Source organism: Budorcas taxicolor, chromosome 20 (genome assembly GCF_023091745.1).
Source record: "Budorcas taxicolor isolate Tak-1 chromosome 20, Takin1.1, whole genome shotgun sequence".
Lineage (NCBI taxonomy): Eukaryota > Metazoa > Chordata > Mammalia > Artiodactyla > Bovidae > Budorcas > Budorcas taxicolor.
In genome coordinates this window covers 64,801,955-64,823,149 of record NC_068929.1, presented here as the reverse complement: position 1 = coordinate 64,823,149, position 21,195 = coordinate 64,801,955, and the positions used below count along the sequence as shown (strand labels likewise).

Genomic DNA, 21,195 nt, shown 5'->3' with positions numbered 1-21,195 from the left:
CAGTGTCAGACTTTATTTTTTGGGGCTCCAAAATCACTGCAGATGGTGATTGCAACCATGAAATTAAAAGACGCTTACTCCTTGGAAGAAAAGTTATGACCAACCTAGACAGCATATTCAAAAGCAGAGACATTACTTTGCTGACTAGGGTCCGTGTAGTCAAGGCTCTGGTTTTTCCAGTGGTCATGTATGGATGTAAGATTTGGACTGTGAAGAAGGCTGAGTGCCGAAGAATTGATGCTTTTGAACTGTGGTGTTGGAGAAGACTCTTGAGAGTCTCTTGGACTGCAAGGAGATCCAATCAGTCCATTCTGAAGGAGATCAGCTCTGGGATTTCTTTGGAAAGAATGATGCTAAAGCTGAAACTCCAGTACTTTGGCCACCTCATGTGAAGAGTACTGGTTTTTCCTTCTCTCCAACCTCACTTTAATAAAAGTATGATTAGGGTCATTACCAATAAATATTCTCAGAAGTATTTCATGTGGCCAATACTATGGTCTACTAAGTAGAATAGGGTGACAGAAGATGAGATAGTTGGATGGCACCACCAACACAATGGACATGAGTTTGAGCCAGCTCTGGGAGATAGCAAAGGACAGGGAAGCCTGGTGTGCTGCAGTCCATGGGGCTGCAAAGAATGAGATGCAATTCAATGAATGAACAACAACCAAGAAGAAAGAAAACAGAGAAGAAAAAATTAAAGCAATGACATGTGTCTCATACAAATTTATCTTTAAGAGGGATTTTTTGATGGCAACTCTTCCTCAGAAACATGAGCCTTGGCAAAAATACACTACGTAAAACTTTTATTTCAGCAAGAGGCTCATTTAGTATAACTTTAATAACACAAACATTTGCACAGAAGAAGAACTGTTGCAGTAAATCACATATGCACACTGCCCACAATGAGAAATGCTTCAGCTATTGAAATCAGATTAAATATATTTCTACTGGAAAAAGAAAATGGGTAAAAATTTACAGCAGAGCACTGAGAAAGGATTTCCAACACGTATTTATCTGAAAATGCTCTTACAAACAAAGTGCGAGTTTCCCACAGATATGCCAGACAAAGTGTACAAAATGACGTGATTTCTTCTGTAAATGCAGTATAAATACATACATTCTACACTAAAGACATCTCAGCAATTTTGTGTTTTCCAAGTTTTTTAGTGACTTTTCTCTTTACAGGTGCCACCCAGCAACAACTTCTTTCCTAATTCAGCAAACTGGAATGACGTCAAACTAGGCATCTGTGTGATTTTTCGCATTCAGCAATCAAGATGCAAGTGTTCATTGGAGGGTTGGGTCCTCCTTGGGACCACGCATGTCCCTGTGTCTATCCTACTGCCATCCAGAGTTCTCCATCCCCTTGACCTTCACATCCACCTAGCATGAAGGTTCACCAATAAGGAATGTTCAAAACTCATCGACTTCTGGCAGAAGTGAGCAGATGGTGTATTTATTATTATGATATAGTGCACATGAGAACTTTTAAGACTTAAAAGTCAGTGCCACATTAAATAGACAGGCCAGATCAAAAAGAAACGTCATTTGCTTCTCAAAAAGCTTACTTCTTTTTCTAGTGTATCTACCATTGTTCGAGTATTATTTTTACAGAACAATCATGCAATTCTTAATCTCCTGCAGGAAGCAGGCAATTATTATAAGGTGCACAGGCTCACTTTAGTTCTGCTGGACAAGATGAAAGTGGTTTTAAAATCTGCCAGTTCCTGTACTTCTTTACCAGTGTTCCGTGGGCAGGTGTATACGCCCTGTTTCTTGCTTCTTTTGTCAGTCTAAGGAATGAAATACTTGATGAGACTGCTGTAAGAAACAGACACTTGAAGTAGTCCATTTTCGAGACACAGTAGCTAAGGCCGAGTAGAAAAGTACCAGCTAAACTTGCGGACATGACAAAGTTGAGGCCTGGGTTCTTTAGATAAAGTTAGGGTTGGGGGAGGGAGATCACACAGCATCCTAAAGAGATAGGACTCCACCCATTGCCTGTGCCCTGGCTCTAAACTTGCCTAATGGCTCGCAGGAGAGACACAGTTCACGCACCTGCAGTGTCCCTAGGCAAACAGGATGTTGGGGGAAGTGATAAACCAGCAAGAAAGTCTCTTGAAAAATGCGGATGTAAGTTGGAAAGGGAGAAAGAAGGATACCCTATGAGGAAATAATGAAACTTAGGTGACCTTGGGGAAGACTGTACATCCCATAGTACTCAGCCAATGAGGAACCTGGGGGAGGGAGGGACCTGTGTGTTAGGGAATAAATTGCATATATATATATATATGCAATTTATATATATATGCAACTGAAAAAACAGCTCTATTTTGATTGGAGGCACTTACCAGGAGCTACGAAGGCTAAGGTTGACTTGGAGGAAGAAGGGAGGGATGGAGGGATAGTCTACACACCTGGATGGAGAGGGGAGCTGGCAGGATAGCTAAGCGGAATGTAGCAGTGGGCAAAGCATAACTGAATCAGCTCAAGTGACTTTCCAGAAAGGCCTTGGGATCTGATGGGAAGGGTCTTATACTCTCCTCTAGCCGAGTCCTGTGAATTCATCTTAGAGTCTGAGGAGAATGACCTTCAAAGACTTCAGTTAGGGTCATGCCAGGAACTAGAATTCTATGGTAATTTTGTGACTCAGCTTGACATGGTAGGGCAAGGCAGACCATGCACCAGGGCCTGATGTGAAGCCTGGTGATGATAACCCCACAAACATCTATCATGCTGAATAAACTAGTATTGGTTAAAAGTTGACACCAGAATTTTTGAAAATTTGTGATATTCCTTTGAAATTATAGTCTGACATGATTTGTGAGCCAGATAGAAAACCATTTGCTTTACTTTAGAATCACACTTTTTTTTTAGGTTCCCTAAAATGAAGTGTTTTTGTGTTACTTGGTTATTGACCTTATTAACCTGGTCTGGCATCTGTGAGCCATTATTTGAACTTTCATAGCCCTTTTGGGACTCGATGATGACAGGATATTCTAAAATTTAATATAGCTTGGCAGAAGTGAGCTTGAACACAATTTAGAATATTGAAAAGAACGTGTCACAGGGCTCTGGGAAACCACTGAAAGACAGGGATTCTCAGGACAAGCTCAGCAAAGGAGATGTTACAGGGATGACATGTGACCTCCTTATTTCAAGGGTAGCACACTAAATGCTGAGTAAAAGTGCTGGTGTACTTGTTCAGCATTTCTCTGACATGATTTTGAAATCACGCTAAAACATGCCTTTCATACTGCAGCATGCTGAAACTGAGAGTGAATCGTGGTACCCAGATCTGATGCTCTGCTAAAATAAATAGGATTCAGCAATCCACCAGTAGCCTCCATCCTGTTAACCAAGTAGATTAGAACAACCCCCTTGTTTGAATATTCAGACTGCAACCACCCACCTGTCAGATAAAGGAGTGCAAACCAGTAACCTATGACTCTAACTGAAGTTATCACCTTGAATATGCACACTGATAGATGCCTTCAAATGCACAGCTTTGATATCTCCACAACCAAGTTACAGCTTGTGATTAAACTTTAAAGCAGACTTTTAATGTGAGGCCCAATCTGTCCTTTGAGCTGCTACTGTTTTACTCCCATGTATTGAACTCCGACAAGTAGAACTCCAATGTGGAAGAAGATAAATCAGCATATTGCTGGTTTACATGTGTAGCGCTCTTACTAGGATCAAGCTGTAGATACATTTAATTGAAACAGTCGATATATAAAAGGAAACCTATGAAACACTGCCTTGAAAGGATTAGGCTTCAATTCAGTTAAGATTCTGTTCCCATTCTTACTTCTGCTACCTTAAAATGGTGCCTGACGACTCCTCTAAATGCACTGAGTTTGAGTTTCTGCATATTTAAGATGTAAATGATAATTTAAATTTAAAATGTAAATGTGGTGGGGATTAAATAAGAGGTTGTATGTAAAACAGATTGCTTCCGGGTCTCGGTAAATGGTAACTATTGATTTTATAGGTAAGAAAGCTTTGATTTAACAGTCCTCACAGAGCTATGTATGAACTGAGTGCATATCAAGTTAAGCTGATAAAGAACTGATTTTCCTCTTGATACTGATTGTTCCATTTTCCATGATGCTCAGCTAGGGGAAATGTGATTTTTTTTCATTTGACTTAATGTTTTTAACTCAAATTACAGGGGTCTTAAATATTTATGAGAGGAAGCCAAGGATGAGTATTAAATAGTTTAAGATAAAAATAAAAGAAAGGTAGAACTTTATTGCTTTACTAGCTACATGTCTTATAAGTTCTAGGAAACTGGCAAAAGCTAAATTCAGAGCTTTCATAAGTTAGTCTAAATATAAATTATCCCTTATTTATGAATATTTCTGGCCCATTAGACCTAGAAGTGTGGATAGACAGAAGGGTTAAAAAAGGTCTGTAATCATTTATTTACTCCCAAAGAATTCAAAATTACATATATCCCACCATTATCAGTGTATCATGGTCAGAGAGAGTTCAGTATAGATGGGAAGATTAAAAGAGAGTTCCTTTCAAGAATGGGATGCTTTTTAGAGGAAAAAAAGTCTGTACCTACAGAAAAAAATCCTATAGCTTCCAATTCTTATTTTAATAAATTAAAATGAGACTAAAAAGATTTAATAACATTTTCTATGCTAATAACATCATTCAATACTTCAAACATTATATAATGTTTTTACGTACACAAATAAGAATTATTTTGCATATATGATAAATGAAAGTATATAAAATAATTTTTTCTAATTAATTAAGAAATATTTTTTAGACATTCCGTCTTGTGTTGTATCAGATTTCTGTAAGGGAGATAGAATAGACCAGTGTTTTCAAGAGCAGTGATCCAGGAGCTGGTAACTAGCACAGTTCCAGGGTTAGTCTGTGTGCGGGGACCTGGATGCAATGAATTCAAGGCCTTTTCCTTCTTGAGCATCACACACCACCAGATTTCCATCCAAAGGGGGCACCCTTTGAACTGGGGTCACACCCTGGACCCCCATGGGGCCACGGGCCCCTCTCAGTGGAATGCTTTATTTACCATTCCACTTTATCCACATAACCTTGACATCACAAGAAGGTAAAGGTTACACTGCCACTGGTGGGCAAAGGTTTTGCCTGAAAAAGACAATCATAGATAATAGATAGCTGGGACAATCATTCAACTTTAATAATTGAAATGCACTGAGACTTTTCAGCTTATGCTTCATTTATGTTCTATCACCTCGAAAAAGCATCTCAGGATAACTGCACGATGCCATTCTAATTCGCCTTGCCTCCTCTCTTCCAGCCGACATTTCTTGGGGGCCATGTGGATGGTGTTAAAAATGAAAATAGCCCTGCCCTCAAGTGGTTTTCAGTTTTGTTGGGAAAACACATGGATGCATAATAACAATGAATTGGTGACAGAGATGGGTTTGGTTGTTGCAGGAGCTTGGGGTAGGTAGTGTGCCTGGGCTAGGGTTTCTGGAAGAGGAACTGCCCAATAAATGCAGAAAGGATGAAGTTAAACTTGTCAGTTTAAGGGGTACTTTTGGGGTTGTGGGTTCTTCATTCCAGGAATGATGCACAGAGATTAAGAGGGTCTCGTGTCCCTTTATACTAAAAAATAAGTATAAAGTAGCTTAAAACAAGATAGCCCTCCAGTATGTTAATTCTGGTGGGTTGACTGAACATAGCCTGCACCCCCAAATTATCAAAACTAAAGTATTAGGTACTGCACACACATACATAAATACACACACATGTATATATCACAACATTTACAACAATTTTTTTTAATTGAGGTTGGTAGCCACTTCTTTTTACCAAGAGTTGATTTTAACTGCAGCTAAGTGTGTACATTAAAACCACAAGAGCAAGTACACATCTCAAAGAAACAACTGAGGGCACATTTCATAATCAAACTTGACAAAGTGTAACTATTCCAACTCAACCACAATTATTTTCAGAATAGTTCTGTATATGCATATGTGATGATGCCTTTACACTATGCTCCTTTATATGATTGACCCCAAAGAATAATTTAACGCTTTTTTTTTTCCTAAGGAGAGAGAATGTGTTTCAGGTACCCTCACAAATCCATCATGCATGTCATATTTATAATCAACACAGAAATAGGAACTCGACACCCATTTGCATATTCACCTAGGTAAGTATATATAAAGCAGAAAGAGCATGAGCAATTGACAGACATTCCTGCAAAAATGATGCTTGTAATTTGAGTTATTCTATAATCGTTTTGTGTTATTCATTTCCTTCACTCACAGCACTGAAAGCATCTCTCCAAAGTTGCAGGGCACTTGTAAAAAAGGCAGGAGGGGACACCATAGCCATTTGACAGCCCTGCTTCCCGCTTGACCCCTTGGAGCCCAAGGACCAACACAGCAGAGCATCCCATCCCCAGCACGTACCTGGCTGAAACTCTGGCCCGCACCTCGGGCTTGTGTGCTGCGGGCAGGGAGCTGCGACGGGGCTGTCTCACCCAGAGCCAGGGTCTGGTTGCTATGGTAGCTGGCTGGATACTGGAAGGACCCTTCAGGTTTGGAATTGAGCTGAAGTGCACTCTGGGACAGCAGGCTGGGCCCTGCATTGAAAGTCATTTAGAGCAGTAAGTGACAGCCTCAGTGAAGCAGAAATGACATGTATTATTTATTGAGAGTAGCCTAGAATTATCACATGCGCATGATTCCAGCCATCTATGCTTTGAATTCTGAGAACTAAAATGACCATATAATTCTACTCCAGCTCTTAAATGAGATTTTTTTCCTCTGTTTTTTTTTTTTTTTGTGGTGTAAAAGTTCTCCAAAGAGTAGATTTTTTTTTTCCAAATGATCTCATTCTGACCTACATAGAGACATTTCTTACAAGACAAATTAGTTAATCAAGTACTTATTTTTGGTTCAGACTATGTTGGAAACATTTGAAATAATTTAAAAGTCTTCCTTTGGTACATGTTAATTGCATTAATATATCTCCTACTGTATTAATAGGATGCTTGAACACTTAAAACCTTCCAATCAGTAACAAGTTCTGTTGTATAAATAGTGATGTAATACTCAAAGCTTGAAGGGTAGACAGTGTGTAAAATATTAATAGCTCTCATACAATGTAGAATTTAACCTGATCTCACATGATCTCTGAGGGCTAGTTATCTTTTCCATCACAGCAATGCACAACAGAAGAACAAAGAGAAGATACAGTGTTTAAACTGGTGCTGCTAAGCTGGCTGACCCTACAAGAGATGGAGAAAGGAATTCCTGGCCCCATTATTTAATTATACTTTGTACGAGAAAACGTGGTTTATTTTCTTTCTTTTTAGATGACACCTTTGCAACAGTTTGCCCATTTCCTTTGTAAGCAAATTTTCTTTAATCAAATTTCATACTCACTTTGGGGATGAAAAGAAGTACAGAACAGTGTAAGTGTGTTACTATTTTCTAGTATGTGTGTTTGAGAGGGAGCTGGGGTAAGTAGAGTGAGTTGGGTGAGGGTGAGGGACTTGGCAACTCAAGTTCTCTCATGTTATCTCAACCATAGGACAAAGTCACTCCTCTTTTGAAGGAGGGTAATTATATACATGGGTTTCCCTGGTGGCTCAGATGGTAAAGAATCTGCTTGCAATGCTAGAGACCCAGGTTCGATCCATAACCCCATCCTTAATCTTCCTCTTCGGCTGTTTTAGACTATAGTATCATTTCTAAGGAGCGTCAGCAAATTTCAAGTTCCTTCTTTTTTTTTTTTTTAAATAGAACATGGCTTTTTATTTCAAATGAGACTGCAGATTTGACATGATATAGGCCAATTTTTTTTCTAGGAAAACAATTTCTTCTCTTAATAAGGATCAGTTCACATAACCTCTGCATTTAAGACTTCCCCTTTCCCTCTAATTCCCTGATGGAACTTCTAAACAATGCAAAATACTTTTTCATCATTGGAAATTGAATACTAAGATGATTAGTTAGTATAGGTAAGACTTGGTATTTTGGAATCTATACAGTTTCTGGAAAAAAGTCAAGCAAGGAAATAAAACCATTTTCATCCAGTCCCAATTTCACCATGAAGGGCATAGCAAAAGTACAATTGCAATCCCTTTCCTTGTAATTTCAAAAATAGAGTCCCAAGAAATTTGTCTATACCAGATGGCGAAGTTTGCAATAGCTTGCGAAAAGTCATTTAGTCCATACTGATGGTATCATAGGGCTAATCACCAGGACTACGATGCACCTATGGGGAACGCATTCAGGGTTTCATTTTGGATGCCAAGAACATATTTTCCCCACTGCTGCTGTGGAAACTGTCAGGCATGAAGATGGAGTCAAGGGCTGGTCTCTGATGCCCAGGTAATGGGCAGGCTGAGACATGGCAGAGCCTTTGGAAGGGAAGAGGGATTGGTGATGGGCCAGAGGTGGGAACTGACTGCAAAATTAGAAGGATGGGGTGGGTGCTAGGAAGACAGCAATGAATTGCAGCCAAGGGCTTTCCCCTTGGTCGCTACCCTCCTGAAGGTCACTGCTCAATGGAGGGGAGTGAGCTATGGCAGAAAAGCAGAGGCCCTTTATGGTGAGCGGTCAGCACTGTACCTAACAATGGGCAGCTTCCCACTGAGACTTCTTTGGTTATTTCCTTCTGGACAGTCCACCCTGACACAATGCCTTGAACTGGCCACACACCACCCCCGCCCCCGCCCCCCGCCACAACAATGCATCTCCATGGCAATGAAAGTCAAAACAGATATACAAGACTGCACAAACTTTTGGAAATGTCAATACAATTTTAAAAATTCTTTAATTTCATATAACTAATTTAACAGTCTATAAAGTCAAAACACTGTATGTTCTGGTTATTTGCCTTTTAAAGAGATGGCATGACTTTGCTCTGATGAACTTGCATACGTAATTAGCAAGTCAAACAAACTTGTCAATTCTGAGTAGATTCATGATTATCTCTAGAAACCTACAAATGTTCTCCAGGCAGGATAGAAAGGCAACAATTGAAAGCCCCTTTTCGAAGCAATTTCAATTAAAAATATGATTTATGTGCTCCTGAAATATACATCATGAAATAATCAAATCTGCTCTTTTATAGAATCAGTGGTGCATCTGATCAATACTCCATGAAAACAAACAAAGATTCTCTGTCTCATTACTTTGTTCACACATCTCAAGCATGGAGCCTAGATGTAGTCTGACAAACATAATTGCAACAATGAGCAATATATCATAATATTACAACCCTGACATAGCACCTGGCAAGGACAAAAAGCACAGTAGCCAAAACATTGCATGCATTTTAGAATCATTTTCTCGTTGATTACTAGGTTTCAAAGGAATGGCGTTTATTCACTCCAATTTTAGACAGCACAGACATACGAGAATATGAAACAGGTGAAAATTAGAAGATAATTCTTAATTTCTTTATAATAAAAAAATTTACGTATAACTGACTCAATTAGCTTTATTAACATTATTGTGCACTGGGGTAGAAAATTCAAAATTTTCAGAGATTTCAGAAGCATTTATAGTTTGGGGCTTTAAATGATTTTTTTCCCTCATGACCTTATGCCTTTCCATGAAGTCTTGCTTGGGTTAGAGGTAAAATGAGGCTGCGGCCTTGAGGATATGATGTGAATCCACTGGGGGATGGGGACAGCGTAAGAGGATTTCTTGGGATGTTCAGGAGGGAGGAAGAGACTGGGTCTTAAAATTCCACCCAGGGAAATGGAATATTGCTTTTAGTGCCATTAACTGCTCCAGAAGAATCTTGAACTGTGAGCAACAGTTAGTCACCATGTCCGATTGGAGCATCAGAAGCAGACACCACCCTTCAGCAGGTGCGTTTCAGGACACGCACCTAAGAGGACACGGTGAGTTCTTTGTCCCCTGTCATGGGACCGTCCCCAAAGCTAAGCCCAGATGTATTTTTCCAAAATACGTCAGCCCTGGAAGCCAGAAAGTAGACAGGAAACTGTTTTCCGAGAAACGGATCAAAACCAAAGGTGTATGTGCCCTCGATCTGATCAAGACAGACTAGTTCTACCTGGACAGTGGGGAGACATTCCAAAGGAACTGTAGAGTTCAGGGACACGGGACCAGCCATTAAACCTAGGAGGGCATCCCGACTGTCATATCAGTGTCTCAACATGTTCTCAAACATATGAATTAATTTAAGATCACATTGTTGTTTAGGTGCTGACTCATGTCCCATTCTTCTGCACCCCCACGGACTGTAGCCCGCCTGGCTCCTCTGTCTGTGGGATTCTCCAGGCAAGAATACAAGTAGGCTGCCATCTCCTTCTCCAGGGGATCTTGCCAACCCAGGGATCAAACCCGTGCCTCCTGCTTGGCAGCTGGATTCCTTACCGCTGAGCCACAAGGCAGCTCCCAAATCACATAATAACCTGCTCTGAAAAAAAGCCCTCGCATCTTTGTCACTATTCTGAGGGGTGTGAACAGGGGTGTGCAGAGGTCCGCCAGAGTCACACACTCTGTAAAAGGAAGATGAGAAGCTGTTCTTGTCTTCCGTCTCCGACTCCGGGAGTTGTGGTCAGTTAACATCCAGGCAACTATTTAAATCGTACACACACATCAACATTAATGGGCTGAAAAATTCTTCCCTAAATAGAAGTCACTTTGTGGGAGGGACCTTCACACCTCAGGGTGTGGTACTGCTTCCTCAAAGAACCTCTCCTTAGAGATTCCCGGTGTTGGCTAGGGGAAGCCCGCTGTCCTCCAGGAGTGGGGCAGACGTCAACCTCAGCAGATAGAAAGGCAGAAGCGTTCGTTTCTTGCATTAAAAATTCAGGATCACTTACAGGTCATATTAGCATGCACTAAAGTATAGAGTCAGTTTCTCAAATTAACTAGATATTTTAGCTTTCCTGCTCATGTGCACTCATTTTCTTCACATGGATTTAAGAAAAAAGTTATTTATTTGGCTGTGTCAGGTCTTAACTGCATCACACGAGATCTGCTGCTGTGGCACATGGACTCTCCAGCTGTGGCTCAAGGGCTCGCGAGTTGTGGTGTCTGGGCTTATGCTGCTCCAAGGAACATGGGCTCTTAGTTCCCTGATCAGGGATCGAACCGGTGGTCTCTGCATTGCAAGCTGGATTCCTAACCCCTGGACCACCAGGGAAGTCCCCTTTACATGAATTTAAAAAGACTCCATTTAGAATTGTTAATTCTTATTTGCTTTAGCTAAACATCAGTTTCAGAAAAGAGTAAACCTTAATTAAACTATGTACTTTGCAATAACAGAGAAAAGGCCAGAGGTTTACAAAGTGGCATTCCCAAGTCATTATTTGGATTGCAATCATGCCAGCTGGAGTGGAAGTATGTTAGAATAAAAAAAAAAAAATCCCGGGCCAGAACATAGAAGAGCTGGTGCGCTCTAGTCCATTTCTTCATGTATGACATCACAGATGATGAAGGCAAGGATAGCAAACGAGCTCCCCTTCCCTGAGTGTTCACTAAGTTCCAGGGACTGTCCCGAGCGGCTTATACCTATTAATCCCTGGAATCCTAACAAGATTTCAATAGAAGTGCAGGAATCCGCATGTATGCTGACATTGCTGAGGGTCCCACTGCCTGAGAACACACAGCAGTCATGGCGTGCCTGGTGCAAGCAAGGCAGGGTGGGTTCAGAGAGCTCGTTCTTATCACACTTCATTATTTGTCCTCTAAAATTTTAATCTCTGCAAATTTGAGTGCCTAATGAGATAATGGATGTGAAAGTGCTTGAAAAAATATAAACTGCTACACAAATGTCGGTTATTAGTATTATTGTCTAATTATCTAATTAATGAGCCACGTGGCCTGAGAATAAAACCCTGACTGGAATCTGTCCTGAAAACCAGATTCTAGTTCCGTCCCATCCATATATCAGTGTTTTCTTTCAACACCCTCTAGTAAAAGTAAAGTTGCTCAGTCGTGTCTGACACTTTTCGACCCCATGGACTGTAGCCTGTCAGGCTCCTCTGTTCATGGAGTTTTCCAGGCAAGAATACTGGAGTGGGTTGCCATTTCCTTCTCCAGGGGATCTTCGCAGTGCAGGGACCGAACTCGGATCTCCAGTGTCGCAGAGATACTGTCTGAGCCACCAGGGAAGCCCGCAAGACCCTCTAAGCTTCCCTTTTACAAACAGGACACACGAGGCATAGATCCTTAAAATGGCTTGGAAATAAAAACGAAACCAAATAAAACCTAGGGTCAGAGAAAGGGATAAGGAAGAGAAGGTTCTCTCTTAACCTGAAATTCCATTCTCTGTCAACCTTGAAACCCACTCTCAGACTTGTGGTTTAAATGTCACCTCCTCCATGCAGCCTGCCCTGATGTCTGATTGCCCTGGGGAAATTAACCACACCCCCATCTCTGCTGCCTTAATACTGTGCATAGACTCTGAGGAATTTCAACAGAGAAATTTGTAGTCTTACACAGCAAATGGTAAAGAACCTGTCTGATAATTCAGGAGACATAAGAGATGCAGGTTTGATCCCTGGGTTGGGAGGATCCCCTGGAGGAGGGCATGGCAACCCACTCCAGTATTCTTGCCTGAAGAGTCCCATGGACAGAGGAGCCTGGTGGGCTACAGTCCATGGGATAGCAAAGAGACGATCACTGAGGAGACTTAGCAAGCACACACACAGCAATAGGTTTTCTGGAAGGAGAGTAACAAAATAAAAACAAGGAGTCTGAACATTTATGTGAAAGCTGCTGCATTCAGATACTTGGAGACACTGGAGACCGTGGATTTCCTGGAGTGGAGAAAAAGGAGACCAGAAGAAATGGAGGAAATCTCAGTTGGGGTAATGGCCATGGTAGGAAGGAAGGGAAAATCGTGCATTTAAGAGACAGTTTTTAAAATTCACTGGTACTTGGAGACTAGTAGACAGGAAGGGAAGGCCAGCCCAAATGACCAGACACTCTTTAGCTGGCCGTTTGAACGATCTCCCTGACACTGCAGTGTGTGCGGGGAGGATGCCCATGGTGCAGAGAAGTCTTTTCTAGAAAACCGAGCCGACAGGACAGAGCTCTTACGATCAGGCACACACCTTCTGTTTCTACAAGGTTTAAGGTGATTTATTGGCTGACACTAATTATGGTCTGTTTCAGTTGAACATCTGTCCCGGAAAGCAATAAATATTCACTAAGCGAGGTGAAAAAGCAAAAGCTCCCCTCACATGCCACTTGAAGGAGGAGGAGACCTGTGTTGGGGAGTTGATACTTTGGGGAAAGACAGGCTTCATTTTTTAAATTACAGAGTTGTTGGAGATGGTGGGAGTTGACATAGTTAGAAAGGCACTCTGGCTTGATTCTCAAACTGTCTCTAAGAGACTAAATTATCTTTTGAGATCTTAATTTCCAAAATCAAAGTTTGGTGGTGGTGGGTGGTTTAGTTGCTCACTTGTGTCCGACACTTGAGATCCTGTGGACTGTAGGCCACCAAGCTCCTCTGTCCCTGGGATTCTCCAGGCAAGAATCCTGGAGTAGGTTGCCATTCCCTTCTCCAGAGGATCTTCCTGACCCGGGGATCGGACCCACATCTCCTGCATTACAGGCAGATTCTTTACCACTGAGGCACCAGGGAAGCTCAGATCAAAGTTTGGTTATATAGAAATGAAGTTTTAGAACAGAAATGCAGCTATCTGAGTCATCAGGGGTAGAAGCTGAAGCCACAAGAATGAGGCAAGTTCTCTAAGTGGTGACTAAGATATCAATTTAATTCCTAGGGATTATTTTACCATCAGAAGAAAAGAATTATTAACAAGAAATGTACTAAAATAAACAGCTATGAGATCTAGGCAATGTCTCACACAGACGTTCAATGAATGCTTTGTTAGGTTGTTAATTCAGGCTAATCAGGAATAATAAACACACAAATTGAGACTGACAAGTTTAGGACTAGATACACAACAAAAGCAGTTTTGTTAAGATTTCCATTTATCAGGAAGTTTAGAAACATTCTTTACTTTTAGGCTTAACTGACTCTTTCAAAATGATATAAAAATCTTATCTTTACATAGACCATGAAAAATAAAGCCAACAAGACTCACACACATAACTATAACTGTCAGAGAATTTGACTCATTTCTACCCTCTTATTATGCAATCTTTGTGGAAGGCGGAGAATAATTTGAAGGTTAAGTATTATTTTAAACGAGAGTAAATTTTTAGAGCAACAACAAACAAGAAGCGGGGAATCTTTTAAAAGGAAAATGGTGAGTGAGTAAGAAGAAAGGAAATCGTGGAAATTATTATATACAGTAAGTCCCATACATACGAACCTTTAATGTGCAAACTTTCAAAGACACAAAACACGTGTTCGCATGTCCAATTGCCTAAGTTAGTTCATGCGTCTGGTGTACACTGTCACATGCAGGCATCCTCTAGAGTGGTTATGTTTTATGTGCTTTATTGTACAGAACTGTTCAGCGTACAGTGGTGAAGTATTTTTGCCTGGAGAATCCCATGAACAGAGGAGCATGGCGGGTGTTCATGGGGTCACACAGAGTTTCATACAACTGAGCACTGGGTGATGACGAGCAGTGATAAACTGGTTGTCCTCTCCTGCCCTTCACTAGTAACTTGAAAAGGTATGCAGGAGTTTCACTGGGGCATTAATTTAAAAACAGTGTTTCAGTCCATCTACCATCCCTAAAATTAACTGAGGGCAGAAACTCAAGCAGCTTGTTACATAGCAAAGCTTAGGGCTTGTTCTACTAGCAGCTGTGTTCCTCTTTTTTTTTCCCCCACAGCGGACCATTTTTAAAGTCTTTATTGAATTTGTTACAATATCACTTCTGTTTCATTTTTTGTTTTTTTTTTTTTTGGCTTCAAGACAAATGGGATCTTAGGTCCCTGACCAGAGAGTGAACCTGCACTCCCTGCTTTGGAAGGTGACGTCTAAACCACTGGGCCGCTGGGGGCGTCCCAGCAAATGTGTTCTCAAACTTGACTTCTAAGTCTTTTCCTTCAGAATCTGTTTCCTCTGGTCAGCTGCTTTCAGTGTGCAATGCTCTACGTGAAAATGAAAACTTGGAAGGTCCTAAGAATAGAGAAGCAGTCATTTAGTTTTTAAACTGATTTAGATTCAACCAATGCTACTGATCTAACTAGTCTGCTTAACCAAGTTTGACTTGGTATATGAATAAACGAAAAATGGATAAAGCTCTTACCCTAAATATAGTAAGTCAGTTTCTTTACATCTGTATACAGTGGAGGGAAATGAACAAAATATCATTTATTACAAAATAAACACTTCAAATATATAACTTCCCTTTAAAATGTACAGCTCAAGACTTTTATTGTGCATGGGATTGTACATGTTGTTTTACTCATAGAACGGTATTTTTATAGCTCGCTCTAGTCCCCAACTACTTCCTTATAAAGTTTTGTCTTATTTACCATTAAAAAAACTAATATAACACAACAATGAGGAAAATCATTATATGTATTTCTCTATAAATTAACAGTCTAAAGATAATAGATTCATACTTCTCACTATCAGTCATTGTGAAAAGAAATAGAAAACTAATACAAATCGCTTTAGAAGAAAACAAAATGTAAAAGCTAAAATTTGAAAACATAGCTTAAAGAACTAATTTTTGATTTGACGCAAATCACAGACTTTTTTCTAAGTATTTGCATGGTTTGCTCACACATTTATTCAGATTCCCAATCAAGTAAAGAATGACTTCCTGGCCCTTGCATCATTCCCTCAAAACTAGAGTGGTTTGGAGACTTCCCTGGAGGTCCTATTAAGACTGTGCCTCTGCTGCAGGGGAATCAGGTTCGATCCCTAGTCAGGGAACTAAGATCCCACATGACTCAAAGAGCTTTTATTCACCACATGAGTGATGTAGAATACTATTCAGGACACCAAAACTGGAAAGTATTTAAAAGAAAAGGTTGCATCACACACTTTCCATGAGCCATCAGAGCAAAGATGCTATCACATGCCACGCAGCCTCCAGGAAGCTTCACTGAACACTCTTTGTGTGTGACTCTCAGTCTGTTTTAGTTTGTTTGTTTGACTTACTTTATTCAAGTATAATTTATTTACAATATTGCATCAATTTCTGCTGCACAGTCAGATGCCTCAGTTATACATATGTACGTATATGTACATTCCTGTTCATATTCTTTTCCATTATGGTTTATCACAGGATATTGACCAACCTAGACAGCATATTAAAAAGCAGAGACATTGCTTTGCCAACAAAGATCCATCTAGTCAAAGCTATGGTTTTTCCAGTAGTCAGTAGTCCAGTAGTTTTTCCACCTGGACCATAAAGAAGGCTGAGCACTGAAGAATTGATGTTTTGGAATTGTGGTTTTAGAGAAGACTCTTGAGAGTCCCTTGGCTTGCAAGGAGATCCAACCAGTCCATCCTAAAGGAAATCAGTCCTGAATATCATTGGAAGGACTGATGCTGAAGGTGAAGCTCCAATACTTTGGCCACCTGATGTGAAGAACTGACTCACTAGAAACGACCCTGATGCTGGGAAAGATTGAAGGCAGGAGGAGAAGGGGATGACAGAGGATGAGATGGCTGGATGGCATCACCGACTTGAATGACATGAGTTTGAGCAAGCTCTGGGAATTGGTGATGGGCAGGGAAGCCTGGTGTGCTGCAGTCTATGGGGTCACAAAGAGTCAGACATGACTGAGCGACTGAACTGAGCTATGGTTCTCCGTGTGCTATACAGTGGGACCATGTTGTTCATTCATCCTACATACAACAGTTCACACCTGCTAATCCCAAACCCCCATTCCATCCCTCTCCCACCCCCTTCTCCTTGGTAATCACTAATCTGTTCTCTGTGTGACTCTCATTCTCTGATTGTGTAAGAACGAGTAAGGAAAGGTGGATGGTATCATGGGATTATTGTGAAAACGGGTACTTCTGCAGTCCCTGAAAAGTTCTTGAGGACCCCCAGGAATCCCCAGTACACTCTGGGAAACTCTGCCCTACTTTACCCCATTGGCTTTGTCACTGCTGGGAGCAATTACCTATCTGACCTTACAGTATTTAGAGTGCTCAATTTCAGCCTTTTCTGCCCATTACATAAATGCCAAGGGCAGAGACTCTTTGTGCTGTTGTTAATAAGTGCTTAAATGCTGCATGCTAAATCGTTTTAGTACTGTCTGATGTTGTGCAACCCTATTGACTGTACCCCTCCAGGCTCCTCTGTCTGTGGGATTCTCCAGGCAAGAATACTGGAGTGGGTTATCATTTCCTTCTCCAAGGAATCTTCTGGACCCAGGGATCAAACCCACATCTCTTATGTCTCCTACTCTGGCCAGCAGGCTCCTTACCACTGGTGCTACCTGGGCTTGAAACAGAGGTTTTAAAAAATGTAACACCTATCTGAGCCTATAGCTTTACAACCAAAACCTAGTATATTAAGATTTGATGTTATCAGTTGCTGTTCAAGTGACTTATTGTTTGGTCAGTGGCAATTACTTCTAGGGAAATCCTATAAGATGTCTTCATAAGGTATTACCAGGGGACCCCACCGTGGACCTCCTCCACTGTGCCCCAGGGAAAAGTCTGCTTATTTTGACTTTCTCATGGGAGCTTTCTGCCTCTCTCTGTTTTGTCACTTCTACCAGCTTTCATCTGACCCTCGTATTTGCATGTGGGGCGCATAGGGTGCCTTGACAATTTCAGACCCCAATTATGTTTTCATTAAAAATCTCTGCCAGGCTCTAAACTCTGTGCTTGATTGCAGGAGACCCTGAGAACACAGATGAGAATGATGTTTTTAATGAGAAATTTGCATTTTTTTCCTCCTGCTTAGGGAATGGATAAGGAGCAGTTGGTATTTTAGGTGTTTGCCCATCCCTTCATTTCCTAGGTCTGCCTCTGAGCTGGTGATCTCTTTGCGGAAGCTATAACATGCTTCTCAAATGTCTATGTGATAGAAAGACATATATCTTTCTATCTGTGATAGAAAGAAATATGATACTTAAGTGGGTTGCCATGCCCTCTTCCAGGGGAATCTTTCCAACCCAGGGACTGAACCCAGGTCTCCTGCTTTGCAGATGGATTCTTTACTGATTCAGCCACTAGAGAAGCCCAGAAAGAAATATAAGAGAAAGAAATAGAACCTTAGCTGAAGAAGAGGTAAAGGTCCAGTCTGGAAGGAAAGACAATGACAGCTTTCTGGAGGATATTACTATATACCCTGTGTGCTACTTGGGTATTTTCCCTCACTTTTGTTTATACTTTCCCCTGCCAACTTCCCATGGGCTCTGTAACACCAAAGGTAGTGGGGTGGGTGGATGTGATTGAACCTGGAAAGGAAAGAAAAGGATGCATGAAGCATCAGACAATTTCAGGCTTCAATTCTGACCAATTTCTGGAGTGGAGACTGGCTTGTTTGCATTTCAAAAACTTTGGACCGAAGGGTATATGATGAAGTAATACAAGGAATGAACAACCAAGGATGTACTCAATTGACTTGAATAAATACATGCCCAGGAAGGGACTTGGGGTCTCTGGGCCCAGGTGACAGTCCTCAGCCACTTGTGGAGTGAGGGAAATAGTAGGGCAGGAATCTAGATCTTGTGGCTCCAAGGGCAGGATGGATTACCTTGGACCCCTACCTACCCAGAGTCTCTGCACCCCATCAGGTCTAACTGAGGATCTGGTTTCCATCCTATCAGATTATCAACAGTGAGTCACATTATTTACATATTTATCATCTTGATTACTCTGATCACTATAAAAGTGTCATCCTCCCAAACCACTTCTGAATCCTTTGTTGCCACGCTTGCCAGGAACTGCAAAAATATTCACCTCCCAAGGTTGTCTCTTATCTTTATTATTATTCCATAAGAATGTAAGGGGTTATATTTTATAGTATTTTTAATAACCCAATTTCTCAACAGTTTTTCCACCTCATGGAATTAAGCATATTCGCAGTAATTAAATGAAGATGACAGACTGTAAATCAAGAGGAAGTAATGTATTCCTTTCTATCAAACCATATATGATCACTCTATTTAGATTTTACCTGCTCAGAATGGTAACCTTTATGATTGATTCTTAATTTTTTGAATATATTCTGAATTGAGAACTCAATTAAATAACATTCCTTTCTTTGCCATAATATTCAGAATATATTAAGCTCCTAAGATTTCCTTCCTACTGAATGCTGGGATTTTCTAGGATGTGGTAGAATTTCAATTTGTCCAAGTGCTATATTAACAAATAATTATTATTTCATGATATTCAACAACACTATCTATAAACACAGAAGGGGGCTTCCCCAGTAGCTCAGTGGTAAAGAATCCGCCTGCAATGCAGGAGACATAGGAAATCCAGATTCGATCCCTGGGTGGGGAAGATCCCCTGGGGAAGGAAATGGCAACCAACTTCAGTATTCTTGCCTGGGAAATCCCATGGACAGAGGCTAGCAGGCTATGGTTCATGGAGTCGCAAAAGAGTTGGACATGACTTAGTGAATAAACAACAACAAATAAACATATAAGCCATCCCCTACCCCCCCACAAGAAGCACATTGCCTCTCTGACTTTGACTTACAAATGTTTTTAATCTCTGACTTTGTATCTCCAAGGACGCGTGGATCAAATAACATGCTTGGTCCCTGACATGCAGTTTGGGTCAAGCTGTGTATTATATGAGAATCTAATGGCCCTATTGTTGCTGTTGTACGGTAACTCAGTTGGATCTGACTCTTTGTGCCCCCATGGACTGAAGCACTCCAGGCTTCCCTGTCCTTTACTGTTTCCCAGAATTTGTTCAAACTCATGTCTATTGAGTTGGTGATGATATCTAATCATCTCCTCTTCACCGCCCTCTTCTCCTTTTACCTTCAATCTTTCCCAACATCAATGGCCCTGCTGCTACTGCTGCTAAGTCACGTCAGTCGTGTCCGACTTTGCGCGACCCCACAGACAGCAGCCCACTAAGCTCCTCTGTCCCTGGGATTCTCCAGGCGAGAACACTGGAGTGGGGTGCCATTTCCTTCTCCAATGCATGAAAGTGAAGAGTGAAAGTGAAGTCACTCAGTCATGTCCGACTCTTAGCGACCCCATGGACTGCAGCCCACCAGGCTCCTCCATCCATGGGATTTTCCAGGCAAGAGTACTGGAGTGGGGTGCCATTGCCTTCTCCGCAATGGCCCTGAGCCTCTGTCAATAACTTTTTTTTTTTTTTTCAGTAAAACAACAGCAATTCTTCCAGTGACTCCATGTCATGTATTTGTTAGAGTTGAAATTACACAGCTGGCAGCCATAGAATAGTGGCGGGCTGGCAAAGGTTGTACAAATGATTTACATACTGTTTATGATAGCACTTTAAAAAAAATGCAAAGTGTTGGAAAATACTGATAAGTGTGGGACACTGTAGTTCATATTGCTAGAGCAGTTATTGCTTGCCTTAGGGTCAAGAAGGTGGGTTTACTAAAATTCAAATTTTATTTTAATCAGACCCTGGAAAAAAAAATAACAAAAGCTTTTAAACACAATGAATTACATATTAAGTGCTTAGGGGCTGAGACTGGTTGCCACTGTACATTTTTCAAGCTGGTTTTAGACTGTCTTTAGTGTTGTTTTGGTCTCTTTCAGGTTAGGACTAAGATTCCAGCTCTCAAGGGCAGTGTGCCAGGTCCAATTTAGCACCAGCTATTTCATGTTTGTCCTAGCTAATGAGACTATTGATTGAATCATCACAAAAACAAGGGATGGGCAGAATCTGATGGGCGTGTGCTAATTATATGAAACACGTCAAAGCACTGGTACATAGGAATATGTTATATCTATGTAAAGATAAACATGGCATGTTGTTCTAGAACTGAGTAGAATGTGGTGCCAACTATTCTCTTTGCTGCCCCGTATTCATTCTCTGCCCTTCTCCCCACAGAGACTGTATCACAAGGGCCCCTTGGCACTTGATTTAAGACTAGCCTTGGCCAGTGAAAGGCAGGAGGAGAGAGAGGCTAGAACGTTTATTCTTCTGTTCCCCCCAACCATGCCTCCTGACTCTGTTGGCCCTGCTTCGTAGATTTTTCCTTTGGGACTAAGGGTGGCAAGGGTTTCCATCTGTTGCTACTCCCCGAATACTTCTTCAGGCATCGATTGTTCCCTTAATCTTGCTCACTCGTTTGTAAATGGACCTTTAATTAAATTCTCTTCATTTAAACTCTTTTTGAGA

General features: G+C 41.1%; 1 protein-coding gene across 1 annotated transcript in view; it reads right to left on the bottom strand.

Annotated features, from left to right (window-relative positions):
* CTNND2 (catenin delta 2) overlaps positions 1-21,195 on the bottom strand; it is a 932,875-nt gene that overhangs the window by 485,048 nt on the left and 426,632 nt on the right. Inside the window, exon 5 of the mRNA XM_052659032.1 lies at positions 6,426-6,598. Coding sequence (XP_052514992.1) covers positions 6,426-6,598 — 173 coding nt within the window. The remainder of the gene's footprint in view (positions 1-6,425; positions 6,599-21,195) is intronic.